General features: G+C 34.1%; 1 protein-coding gene across 1 annotated transcript in view; it reads right to left on the bottom strand.

Moving 5' to 3' along the window:
* LOC111043541 (protein PTHB1) overlaps positions 1–14,766 on the bottom strand; it is a 49,313-nt gene that overhangs the window by 21,639 nt on the left and 12,908 nt on the right. Inside the window, exon 8 of the mRNA XM_039436586.1 lies at positions 7,269–7,802. Coding sequence (XP_039292520.1) covers positions 7,269–7,802 — 534 coding nt within the window. The remainder of the gene's footprint in view (positions 1–7,268; positions 7,803–14,766) is intronic.

The following is a 14,766-nucleotide window of genomic DNA, read 5'->3' on the forward strand; positions in this document are numbered from 1 at the left end:
CGCCAATGCTGATGCCAAAATCTGCGCCAATGCTGATGCCAACAAAATCAATGCCAATGCCTGCGCCAATGCCAATAGCTACGCCAATGCTGCGCCAATGCTGATGCCAAAATCTGCGCCAATGCTGATGCCAACAACAAAAATCAATGCCAATGCCTGCGCCAATGCCATAGCTACGCCAATGCCAAAATCTGCGCCAATGCCAACAACAAAACATGCCAATAGCTACCCAATGCCTGCGCCAATGCTGATGCAAAATCTGCGTCAATGCTGATGCCAAAATCTGTGCCATGCTGATGCCAACACCAAAATCAACGCGATGCCTGTGTTGATGTCAATGCCTGCGCCAATGCAATAACATGCCAATGCCAAAATCAACGCCGATGCCTGCGCCAATGCCAATGCCTGCCCAATGCCAATGCCATATCAACGCCAATGCCAAGCCACACCAAAGCATACGCCAATAGCAATGCCAATGCTATTGCTGACTCTGTATCTCAAACTTCAACACTACTGCATTACCTGGAGGTAATTGCCATCCATGTTCACATTCACACTTTGAATTCAGAAGAACAGTCACAGTATCATGAAAGAATTGATTCAAAAAATCCTCTCCTAATTATTCCTGTATGCAGAACTCTAAACCTTGAAAGCTGAAAATATCAAAAAACCAAACCTTACCTAAATTAATCCTCACCTAAATTAATCCTGTATGCAGCGTCTATCTCTTTTCCAAAACAACGAATTACATGTCATTTCAAGCCTGAAATGTACATTGTATAATTACAAATATGATACAAAATTATGTGACTCTGTATTGAATTTGGAATGCAGCCGTCTACTACAAACATGAAGCATGCTAACTGAGATGTCACCGGTATCAAGTTTGGAATGCAGCCGTCTACTACAAACATGAAGCAATGCTAACTGAGATGTCACCTGTATCGAGTTTGGTATGCATCAGTCGACTACAAGTATCAGCCCAAACTACGTGCATCCAGCAGCCCAACACTTAACGTCATCACATTGGAGTTACACTTAACTGAAAATCATACTGAGTGCCTTAACGGACTGTTTTCCAAAGTGCATCAATAAATCAACCGCGTCAATAGTGAAAGAAATGAACATTTTTGATTTATTGAAATTTTATGTGAAAATTAATGTAACAATTCATCAATTCATTTAAAAAAAAAAAAAAAAATAAATAATAATAAATTTTTCATTCAACATACTAAATTTTTTTTATGCAATAAAAATTAAATTTCTATCTATTAAATTTATGTGCAATTTCAAAAAACTATTCTTTACATATTAACTTTCTGTTGAGAATTTTTCTTTAATTATAAAGCTAAATCAAAAGTAATATTGATATTCTATATTTTGAAATATTGTTTGGAAACATATAACAAACACTATTGATGAATTTTTATAATAATTTTCAATTTTGGATGACATGTATGTTTTTCTAGAAAAATTGTTACTGTTCTCGAATTTAAATTTCAACAATTTTCATTAGGGTCAATGTAAATTTTTCTTTAATTTCAAACAGTAAAATTTTTATGTCAAGAGGGGGGTATTTGTAATATTACATTTTTCTTCTCACATTGGAATCGAATCTTCAATTCGAGATCTATGGAACTTTATAGTAAATGTCAGAGTTATCAATAGACGGATAAACTTTTTGACGGAGAATTTATTATCGTAAATGTTTGTTGCATTGTTCCATGGTGTCACCGAGGCAGGGTTAACATATTACTAGTTAAATGGTTTATTTAAATCGAGATATATATAAAAATTTAAAATAACATTTTCAAAATAAAGTTTTATTGAGAACAGATGTAGAATGTGAATTCTAAACTTATAAGTTATAATTTTTTTGTGACGTGTCTGTAATCTTGGAGGCGTTGTCTTTCATGACTTGCAACTTATGTTTTTTCCTGTTCTGCCCTTCTTCTGAAAAATGGCTGGCTAAAGTTGTCATGGAGTTTTGCTCTAAATCATTTTCGTTTATTAATGTTTTAAATGTGTTTTATATAAATTTTTTGTGCATAATCAGCTATTAGTGTAGTAAAGCCAATAGCCGTGTTTCAACTGTAAACTAGATAAGTATTTTAGTTCGTAGTTACTTGAAATAATTAGCCTTAAGATATTTTCTTTTCTGTATTTGTGTAAATTTATCTGAAGATTATAAGTTAATTTGCTCTGAAAACTGGATTTCTCATTCATAGGCAATAGATCCATTCACAGTTTATCAAGAATCTATTTATTGGAGCCGACAACTATCTTTAGGTTGATAGGTGTTAAATGCTATTCCAACCGTTTAAGGAAAAATTGGTAGCACGGCAAAGCTTAGTGCTAATGTGGGCATCATCCTCAGCAAAAATTGAATTCAATATATTTCAGCATCGGTCCCGGCTACCTAATACAGTCGTTAGGTCATGTCAGAGGCCCTGGAACTGATCAGGTGCAACCTGAAAACTCTGACACCAGATCTAAGCCAGCCAGATCACACGATAGTATCATTATTATTACTAGTAGTTCTGTGAACAGTAGACCTCGCGCTCAGTAAGTTACATTGACCTGTTGTTATGTTTTCTCAAAAATTAATAAATAATTTATCAATTTAAAATGTCTAAGAAAAATCCTAAATAAACATAGAGCTTTTTTTCTATCGTACTGTGATGTGTCGTCCCGGAATGTGAATGTGAGCACTGTTATCAGGTCTCGCTGCAACTGTCTACAACGCTGATGGAAAGATACATTTTCAAGATGATCGATGTTTTTGAACGGGTAGTATTATAGTCAACTGTCTACTAACGTTGATGGAAAGATACATTTTCAAGATGTTCGATGTTTTTGAACGGGTAGTATTATAGTCCATTAGACAGCTGATTTATGATGAATCATTCTATAGTCTGATTTTTACTCTAATATTGGCGTATGAAGGAGGCTCCTTTTTCCTTTTATATTATCCTTGAAATGCAAAATTTCCAAAAACCTTGTATATACGTCGACGCGCAATTTAAAAAGGAACATACCTGTCAAATTCCATGAAAATCTATCACCGCGTTTCGCCGTAAATGCGCAACATTCAAACATTTAAACATTAAGAGAAATGCCAAACCGTCGTCTTGAATCTTAGACCTCACTTCGCTCGGTCAATTATTATCTAATTGAGCCAGAAGCAATGTTTAACGTGGGTATGATCAAAGAGGTCGTGTTCAGAATAGTTCAGAATAGAGTATCTGTGTAAGAAACTGTCCAGAGTTATGTACCTACTAAGGAGACTAAAATGTTGTGTCAGTAGGGAGGTACCTACTCTGACTTACTATGGTTTGTTTCATTCCCATCTCAATTATGGGCTCCGTCTTTGGGGTAACTCAAGTGATATGAAGAAGGCATTTATTTGGCAAAATAGCCATTCGCTGTATTGCTGGTCTAAGGAGTGTTGAAAGCTGTAATAGTATATTTCGCACCTAGGGCCGAAAATGGGACTTTTCTGGCTCGAAATCGGTTTTCAAGTCCGAGGCCGTAGGCCGAGGACTAGAAAAGATTGAGAGCCGGAAAAAACATTTTTGCCCATGGTGAGATAGTTATTTTTCGCCACACAGGAAAATAAACAATATATATATATGAGAATAATTGTCTATTATAAGCACTTCCGAAAGCAAAAGTGGAAGGTCATAGCTCTAGCAAATCTGAGGTAATCTGAATATCAAGAAATTGTCCAAGTATTTTTATTTTTTATTCTGATTTGTCTAAATAACCTAAAAGATTATGTTCAATTATATGTAAGAGGTTGAGTTTATACTTTTTATTCTTCCAAATGACAATAAGATGATATTATTATAAATGTTTTGATTATTGAATGATAAACACAAAGAATGAAAAGTTTTTGATCAGCTGTTTTAGCACACTTGAAATTTGGCCAATCTGAATGTCAATGGAAAGTTTTTGATCAGCTGTTTTAGCACACTTGAAATTTGGCCAATCTGAATGTCATGGAAGTTTAGGTTAGAAGTTCTATCCTACTCTGAAAATAGAATTATTTGAATAGTTTATAATATATATCTTATCTGTATTTTATTCATCCAATAAAATGATAGTATATTATTACATGATACTTTATTGAATTCTAAAAGCATAATGATTCTGTTTATCCACCATGTTCCATGATAAATGCTGTACTAGGAGGTTTGAGGTTAGATTCTATTATACTCTGAAAATTGAATTTGAATAGTTATAATATCTCATTATTTGTATTTCATTCATCCAAATAAAATGATAGTATCTTATTGCAAAAACTTTATTCAATTCTAGAAGCATAAACTGATTCCGTTTCATAAACTATTTTGTAAACACGTTCACATCAAATCAGAATCAGCTGACTTCAAGGTTATTTTACAGCCCTAGGGCCGTAAAAATTTTACCGGCCTGGTCAGAAAACAATCACTTTCGGCCTCCATATGACCTACGTAAACCAGCTCATTACATCCAAGTGGGGCGAAAAAATAGTTTTATCGACTCTTCAAGATTCATTTTCAAATGTAGCCAATATACTTGACAGTACATGATTCTATCAAGTTCACTTGCATCATATCTTGAATATACCTTCTTTTTATATTTGAAATGTACATTTATTGTAACCTGGTCCATGTTAAAAAACCTAACTCTATTAACAAGACATAGCCATCAGCATGAACATAGAACTATAGGGAGGTCCACGTTATAATGACAGTATTTGATCAACTTTGGTTTTGCTATTCCTTTCTATCATTCGACAAAGCCAGTGGTACTATCCTTTTCTAGGTCCACAACGGTACCAATTATGTTTTTGACAGTGTAGAAATATGATTAATTAATGCAGAGAATCGGCATCGCTATTCTTCTATCTTTATCCACTGTCATTATAACGTGGACCTCACTATAGAGATAGGAATAACCTAATTACCCCATACATCAGACTGCAAAAAACATTCAAAACCTATAATTATCAACAATACTTATTCAATAAATTACCGACAACAATAAAAAATTTACCACAAGAAAGTTTATATCCACACTAGCACAATGGCTCAAAAAACAGGCTTTTTATACAATAGACGAGTACCTAAGTCATAAGGTGAGCATCTGACTATTTTATATTAAATGTATATATGTATTGTGAGAACTGACTGGACATAAGGGTCCTTTAAAACTCAATTCGATAAATCGGAATGGACTCACCGTTTTTTTAAGCCTTTTCCCCGGACAGCAATTCTCCGGCAGAGCATCAGTCTTCTGTCCGCCAGCCTTTCTTTCACACGCGTATTCACTTCAATTATCCGTACACTTTTACGATTGCGAGTCCCGAGAAGTCTAGGAGAAGAGTGACGAAAACAGGCCGAGCTCCTTCCCATTTGCCGGGAGAGAGTCCCGTAACAATGACAGATAAGGTACTAAGTTGTTGTGGTGAGGGGTAAGGACCCTCAATTTCAAAAGACAGAAACGTACAATCTCCGCGAAACCAAATAAGCATAGAGCAAGAGGTGTAATTCAGAGAGCACCTTTCCGAGAGAGGATATAAAACTAATTAAACATATAACTTGACAGAAAACATTATTACATTTATAAAAACACAGAATTGAAATGAAATATTTATTGTATTAAAGTTGCATGAGTAGCTGGCTGGCACCTTATCTTATCAATATTACTGCTCGCTATCTGACAATTCGAGCTATGCCAGCCCGCTTATGAAATGTGTTGTCACAGTATACATATGTGTACATGTTTAATGTTATGTATATATGTGTTAGCGATACGGTATATTGTTAGTATATGCAAAGCTATGTATTATCTTCACATGAAGTGGGTTCAGATCCCTTCTTATTCAATAATACAATTCTCTTTAAACTGCCCGAACTGTGACAGGAAAACTGTATTATAAAACAAGAACAAAATCTATCCCCTTCACCAGAACAGCCGGACTTTACTCACAGTCCTAACGAACGAGCTCACACACCCACTAGTAAAATTTTGGGTATTAATATATAACTCAGTCAATGCCAAACATGAAGCCATTTCAAATACATATTTTTATCAGTCGCACAAGCGAGCACGTTTGTTATGAAAAACAAAAGAAAGCTACAATAATTTTGATAACAAGTGAAATAAACAATCTTTCTGTCGATGACAAAACTGTTCAAGGCAAAAACACCGTTCATTAAACTTTTCGTAAATTAAAACTCTAAAATCCTGATCAATATGAGATAAATATATGAATCATATATATGTCCCATATGACCAGGTGACACATCACCCATCCCGCTGAAAGACTCGTCCCTGAGTCTGTAGTCAAGAGGGGAACAAAAAAAATAAATAATGATTAAACAAAATAATATACTCGGGAAACAAACGTGTGCCTGATTGACTTGATAATGCTACTATACATTGAAATCAAACTTTTACATAGAAAGGTAGGTTACTCAAACTAAATTACAAACATTCAAATCAAATTCAAAATGAAACTATGCTGCACAATAACATTGATTATATATGAAACTAACTTTCAATATTATACACATTAATATACATGAATATTCAACTTATTATGAAAAGAAAATCTCAATTGACAATAATTTATTTGTGAATCAACATTGAACTACTTCAAAAGCTGCAATAAAAATCGAAAAAAAAAAAAAAAAAACTTTATAAGTACATTATGACTCATAACTATATAGTCAAGAAAAAAAAAACAATAAAACAGTTAATCCATCAAAAAGTAACTATATAACTCCTAACTATCGATTATATGTATCTTGGGTTGTGCTACCGTTACAGCAGATAATTTACACACATACAACTTGATGCCTAAATATGCACAGAATAAAGTTAAAAACCCTAACCAGCCAAATAATATATAAAAAACAAAACTAGAGGAATTTACAACATCTCCCCAAGAATTTGGAAGATCTACTTTGTGAAATATATCTGACGATATTACGTCTTGAACTGTAAATTCCGGAACCTTTATATCTATATCAGTTTTTAAAATTTCGCTAAAATTAACAAAATTAGGATTGAAATGCGGTTGCAAAACATCAATTTTAACGAATTAAACTTAACCCAATGCAAAGGTAAGTAATGGAGAACCTGAGGTTGTTTATCAACATTTGCGTCACACGGAAAAGTCTTTCTCACCATTATTCTCCCGCCGACCGAAATCTCGCAATGACAGGGTAAAACCACATACATTGCTCCCGGAATAGGTTGAAGATGATGAAACGAACCTCCCTCGCAAGTGACTGTAGTGTTGGCCTGTATATTCGCGACGATATACTCCGAAGGCGAAAATTCGACGATCTCCAACTCCTGCTTAGCTGGACGACAGCTTAAACTGCAATATTGTTGGATGTCCTTCAGCTCTGTCGCCGCAAACAAGTGATGCATACATCTTGATGACATATGTCCTCCATGCACCAGCCGCGGAAGATAGCATAAGAAATCGTCCTGTGCCCGACAAGAAGAGAGATGATCTCCCGAGATGACCTGAATCTCACCGTCCTCCTGTCTCCGCGCCAAAACGAAATCCTGCTGCTGAAGCTGACAAATCTGGCCGTCGAAATACATAGGTGTCCTCACATACTTGTGCAATTGAAACTGTCCGCCGATGCTGACCAACGGTACTTTTAAGCTAAGCACCATGGAGTTCTCCTTCACCACGCAAGTCGTAAGTGGAAGATCAAAATATCGCTGCAAATCCGATAGAGGTATAGCTAACTGGTGTCCTTTCGACTTATATCCTTTCTCCAATCTGAAGAGATCTGAACGTAATAAATTGGGGTGTACCAGCGAAAAGGGTAAAAGCTTTTTATCACAGCGTTCCTTCGCAGTATTTATGAATTCCTGCCGTGATAAAATATTTACATGTGAGTAGAGGTGAAAAATGTAAGTTAATAACTGGTTTGTGAACAGTGTTTTCTCCTCCGATACATTCTGTTGTACGAATAATCTCATACTGTCTGTTAATTTGCTATACGCATCGTGAAATTGCTGAGAAAAATTTCCAGCAAACTGCCTCAAGTTGCGAGAAATCCGAATTAAATCTTTGTGGTCGTCTGCAACCAACCCTTGGAATGCGTTGAGGTGATCAGCTACATGTTTTTCGTTGAATTCCAGCTTATGAAGTTCCCCATCCGTCGCGACTGCGCAACAAAAATGAAGAAAATCGCCGACAACATCGATCGCTCTGGTCTTTCGTGAAGCTTGAGTTCCCAAACGAATTGAAGAGTTGAAAGCAGCATGACTGTTGCGAAGAATTCCGTTTGTAGAATTATACAAAACTTCTACCGCATCCGCTAAACTGCAATCCTCTTGTTGACAGTTAGGCCAGAACACCCTTTCCGCCTGCAAGATGTCGAGCTGAGCTGCCGGGAAATCTACCTCGTATGTTAGTGGAACCGATGATTCATACGCTACAGCGTGACGTAGCTCCTTGTAGAAAACTCCCGCGAAGACCCTGACTGCCTCCAGTTGCGCCGTGAAAGTCGTGAGAATGAGAAATGACGCAAAATGTACCATAATTGACATGTTTATGCGTAACAGAACCTCTTACAAACAAAAAAAACTCTACTTGAAGCAACCGCAATGAATCGTAATAAAAAAAAAAAGAGAAACGTTTACAATAATATTAACAAACTCGACGTGAATATTACAATTAACAACTGGACTGGCTGGTTAGCATATATTATTAATCAGAAACCTAGAAATGATACAATTTATTAGAAGTGCATAGGCCTATATATATATACTGGAACAATTCTGAAATCAGAACAATATATGAGTCATATGAAAACAAAATCACAATCATACAATAAATCATCAGAATATAAAAACTTATACTCTAGTTATATTTTTATTGAGAAAGAAATTCAAGTCAAAATAAAAGTGAATAAAATATTCATCCATCAAAAATATAATTGTCTTATAACAGCTTCATTATGAATTTCTATTAGTGAACGTTTAAAAGTATCAATAATAACGTTTGTCACTCAATGAACGACCTTGCCCTGGATATGAATAACAAGATTGACAACTAAACAAAAATACGTGACAATTGCACTTTCTTAACGTAGGTCACATCAGTACAAACGCAAAAATAAAATAACAAAACAATGAATTACATTACTGTACTTTTTCGTGGCACCAAATATTAAAACGTACCATGATTTATCGAGAAAAAAAAAAGAAAGTTATATCAGTGATAATGTTATATTACAAAAATGTAACATGTAATCAGAATATGTAATTATGTGAATGAAACATGACCATTTGGTTATCATAAAATGGTAAACTATCCATCAACCATATTTCCTGTTCATTTTCCTGGAATAACCATAATTTGAAATAACTGAGATATAATTATAATGACTATGAAATATAACATGGTTAATCATAACTGTAAAATCAATACAAAATCAATAATGCAACTGGTGAAATTAAATGTAAAACCCAGCCAAATACCAATTTTCATAGGTAACTGTACCCTAAAATTATAAATATGTAACCATGGAATAATAAACCCTCTTCTATAATAACTGATTCTATATCGTAAAACATGGTTCTACAATGATTACCAAAAATCACTTCTGAAAATAAAAACTCAACCATAATAATAAGCCCTAAACTCAACCTATTGTGCCAAAAGAAAAATTTTTCTACTCAAAACCATTAATATTAGAACCATGACACAATGAAACTCAAATATTATCATGAAATATAATCAAGAATATAGTAATCATTAGTTATACTGAGAAAAAATTATAAAACGAAATTCAATTCAAAGATATAAACGTATAAAACTGAAACTCTGCTATCCATAGCTAAAAAATTCCCCTATAACCGTTTATTATAACCCATGGACAATAAGTTTGGTCTATATTACCATTGAAAAATATGGACTTCACCTCCAGCAACAATAATCAGTAATAATATTTTAATAAAATTTTACGAGGACTTATAATTATAGGCTTAATCATAAGACCCCATCGTAAACAGATCAAATAAATAAAATATAATCCTATTATTCACCCACTGGATGATAAATCCATAAATATTATAATCAATTCTGATAAACAATGATGAAATGATAAATAATTACGAATAATATTTACAAAAATTCTCTTAGGGACTTTAATATAGCGCATGACTTCAAAAAAATACGACTTAAAAAAATGACTATCACCATTAAACCTTAATTATCAACACCTTATGACAACAAATTCAAATATTTAATTCATGAAATCTATCAACAAAATATCTACCTTTAATAACCCTTGAAAATATTTCAATAAAACTTATTCATAACCTTAATATAATGAAATATAAAATCCAAAGGGCCAAAATTCTAAAGTGAAATATCTCAGAACCCTTTGCCCTAAACAAAATTATAATTATCGCAATGCTAAAATCTATGCTAAGAAAATATGAAACTGCAATAAAATTTTTTTCGAAAATCGACTTTTTCCGAATTTGTCTGAAATTTCTAGACTAACAATCAAGATACGCCGCGTACCTTGTAATCATCATAAATCGTAAAAAAAAGAACTCATCGGAATAAACAATACCACTTATAACTGAAAACCAAAATCCAATATATGTAGAATACAACTATCCATCAAATATCATGAAACCAAAATGAAATCCCAACATAAACCATAGAAAAATAGCAGATAACCATTTAGCAAAAACGCGCGAAATTCAAAATCAGTAGATAACCATTCAGCAGAAACGCGCGAAATTCAAAATCCGTGTCTGACTGTAGCCGAAAATTTACTACCTATTGAAATAACTCACGAACCCTCAAATATCTCAAAAATATCTACTTCACATATCCTATCCCATTTTAGAAATGCAAGCGAATGACCTAAAATTCATCTTTAAATTCAAAAAAAAAAATTTTTTGCTACTATACAAGGTCACCAACAAAAACTATAAAATGAAAAACCTCAAAACCCTTTGCTCTAAACAAAATTTTTCACAGAACAAAGTTGAATGTACTCATCCTAAAAAATAAGATTCCCGAAAAAAAAAATCGAAAAATCACAAAATTGTTTTCCATGAACTGGAGATTTCTGAATTTTTCGATAATTTCGCCTCTTGGCAGCCAGTAGAGCAAAAATTTAGTAGAAGTCAATCAATATCGAACGCTATCAAAATCGTCGTTTGAAAAACTTCCTTCACAACAGATTCGTTCGGTGAATTACATTGAATTTCCAGAATATGTTTCAAAATACTAAAACAAAACTTTATATGAAGAAAAAAAATCACAAAACCCCAAAAGAAAATTTTTGAAAATTATTGAAAATACCTAACTCGAAAACTACTGCCCTAATCGAAAAATTTTATTGGACATAAACGATTGAAATTATCACTACCTACAAGCTCAGTGAAAAAAAATCATAAAATCCCAAAATTTAATTCACCTGTCACATGACTATCATCCCAACGAAAAAAAAACTCAATATCTAGATTACAGACGACATTATTATGGTATAATGATTGAAATAAAATTTTTCCACTTTTCCACACCTTGCTATGACTTTCGTTCATGAAAAAGTTTCATTCTCCTTACATGAATAATTTCTGGAACAATCTTTCCCCGCTTTTCTAATAACACTTCATAGTTTAAATCAGATAACTTCCTTGATACCACAAAAGGCCCATGAAAAGGATTATTGAATTTTTTACAAGTATCAGCCTGATACCTAGGATACGAAACTAGAACTTTATCTCCTTTATTGAAAGCTACTAATCTATGTCTTTTATCAAAACTATCTTTTTGTTTTTCCTGCACTTCTCTTAATATCTCCGGTAATCTCTCACGGACCTTTGCTAACGATTTTAACTCCTCTAACCTATCCCTACAAATAGAAGAAGGAAGGAAAGCAATATCCACAGGACTTCTAGGAACGAATCCAAACACCAAGTAATACGGCGAAAACCCAATTGAATCTTGAACTGCTATATTATAAGAAAAACATACATGCCTAATACAGCTCGCCCAATTAGACTGATCACCAGATACGTAACATCGCAACATAGTTACTAAAGTGTCATTATACCGCTCTGTTACACCCTGAGTGGAAGGCATATAAGCAGAACCGAACTTCTGCTCTACTCCCAATGATACACAAAAATCCTTGAAAATTTCAGCTCGAAAATTTGACCCATTATCCGTGTGAATAACTTTAGGTAATCCATATAAAGACGCAAAATCTAAAATGAACTTAGCAGTATTCTTAGCATCAACAGCGTGCACTGGTTTACAGAATGCGAATCTCGTCGTCCTATCTACCGCTACCAAAATATACTGGCAATTATTACTTTTCGATAATGGACCAACTGCATCTATACAGATTGTATGAAAAGGCTCACCTGAAATTGTTATAGGTTTCAAAAATCCAGCCGGTTTCAACCTCGACACCTTTGCCTTTTGACAAACTTCACATGATTTCACATACTCAACTACATCTTTCCTGACAGTAGGCCAATAATACCTATCCTTGATTTTAGACAACGTTTTATCTATCCCTAAATGTCCCCCGAACTGCAAAGAATCATGATATTGTTTCAATACAGTTGTCACCAAACTCTCAGGAACGACCAACAAAAATAAGGCTGCGCTTTTGACCTGTGCTTCCTTGTAGTACAATATGTCATCTCTTAAAACATAATTTCTAGCTTTTCGTGCAATAGTTCTCTCCGCTGACTCTAAATCCAACAAAGCGTCATATATCTTTTTCAAAAACGGATCCTGTTTTTGCAATAATCCTATATTTATACTAGTAATCATGTTAGCGGATTCTTGCGCATCATCTCTAATAAGTTGATTCTGTAGAGAAGTTATTTCTTCGCTCGTAATGACAAAAGAGAATTCAAAAAAATCGTTCTCAATAACCTTTTCCCCTGGCGCCCTAGACAAAGCGTCAACCAATTGTAATGTCTTGCCTGGTTGATAATGAATATTGAAATCAAACTGAACCAATTTAGTAACCATTTTTGCTAAACGTGAACTTGGTTCCTTGATATTTCTGTAATACTGTAAACTACAGTGATCCGTTACAACAGTAAACTGTTTGTTTAGAAGCCAAGATCTGAAATGCATAACTGAATACGTGACTGCCAATAATTCAAGCTCAGTGGCCGACCAATTTGATTCACTCTTAGTTAATCTTCTTGAAACAAATGAAACTGGATGGATAGTACCGTCCTCTAATTTCTGACTCAAACACCCAGCAATCCCTACAGAACATGCATCTGTGTATAAGAAAGTTTCCCGATTATCACAATAATGAACTAAAACTGGACTCGATATAATACAATTTTTCAACTCCTCAAACACTTGTTGGTGACTTTCTAACCACTCAAACCCTTTATCTTTCTTAGTTAACTGCGTCAACACATATGCTCTTTTAGATAGACATGGGATAAATTTACGATAGTAAGACACTGCTCCCAAAAATCTCCTTAGCTCAGTGACTTTAGTGGGTACCGGAAAATTTTTTATAGATTCTACATTCTCCGCCAATGGCGCTAATCCTTCATTTGAAACAAGATGTCCTAGAATTTTTAAAGACTGAAAACATATTTTCGACTTGTCTGGATTTAGTTTCAAATTACACTCCCGGATTCTTTCAAAAACCTCCTTCAACTCTTTAATGTGCTCTTCCACCGTTGCTGAAAATATATATAGATCATCTATATATAACAACATACTCTTATATAACTTATCACTGAAGATACGCGTGACCTCTCGTTGAAACGTATTGGGACTTATAGCCAACCCCTGAGGTAGTTTCTTGAACTTATATAAACCCAATGGCGTCGTGAAAGCCGTCAAATGTTGAGATTTTTCCTCTATAGGCATAGAATAAAAAGCTGATGTCAAATCTAACGTTGTGAGAAACTGAGCTCCAGCCAAGGATTCTAAAATTGTACCGGGATTCGGCAATGGATATCGATCTTTGATAATTTTTGAATTCAATTTCTTGTAATTGACCACCATCCTAGGAGGCTTGTTCTTATATCTAACGAGAAAAGCTGGAGAAGCATAACCTGATCTACATTCCTCAATCACATTAGCCTTTTTTAATCCATTTAAAATATCTTGTAATTCCTCTCTTTCACTAGCAGCGAATTTGTATGGTGAACAGAAAATTGGAGACTCGTCTATCAATTGAATTTTTACTGGTGGCAGTTTTGACACCGGAATATCATATTTATCTTTCGCAAAAATATCCTTAAAATCTTCAACCAATGCATAAAACTCATTTTGAACTGACTTTTCTAACTTATCATTAATAGAAACTTTTTCTGTGATACTCACATGCTCGATTATATTAACTGGAGCTGATAACATCTCTCTTGAATTATCATACATCAATTTCCCAATACATTCATTATTTTCGAGAATAATCTCATTTGAATCGACATTGCTAGCAATAAAATTGAGACCTTCTCTGCTCTGCGATACGAAACCAATTATTGACTCCTTATCAATAAAATAATTTTTGCGATTTTTAAAACCGCTGACCACATAATTCGACTCCAACGTAGAAAAATGTTTTTCTTCACCTGAACTCAATTTGATATAGTCTTTTAAAAATACATCTTTACTAATCATTGTCCTACTTTTATCCGCTCGCAAAAGCCCAGCGTCATCAGTTGATTGCGAAATCGTAGCATCGCCTATCACTTGCCGATCCAACAACTGAACTACTGACTCAG

The sequence above is a fragment of the Nilaparvata lugens genome, chromosome 10 (genome assembly GCF_014356525.2).
Source record: "Nilaparvata lugens isolate BPH chromosome 10, ASM1435652v1, whole genome shotgun sequence".
In the NCBI taxonomy this organism is placed as follows: Eukaryota; Metazoa; Arthropoda; class Insecta; order Hemiptera; family Delphacidae; genus Nilaparvata; species Nilaparvata lugens.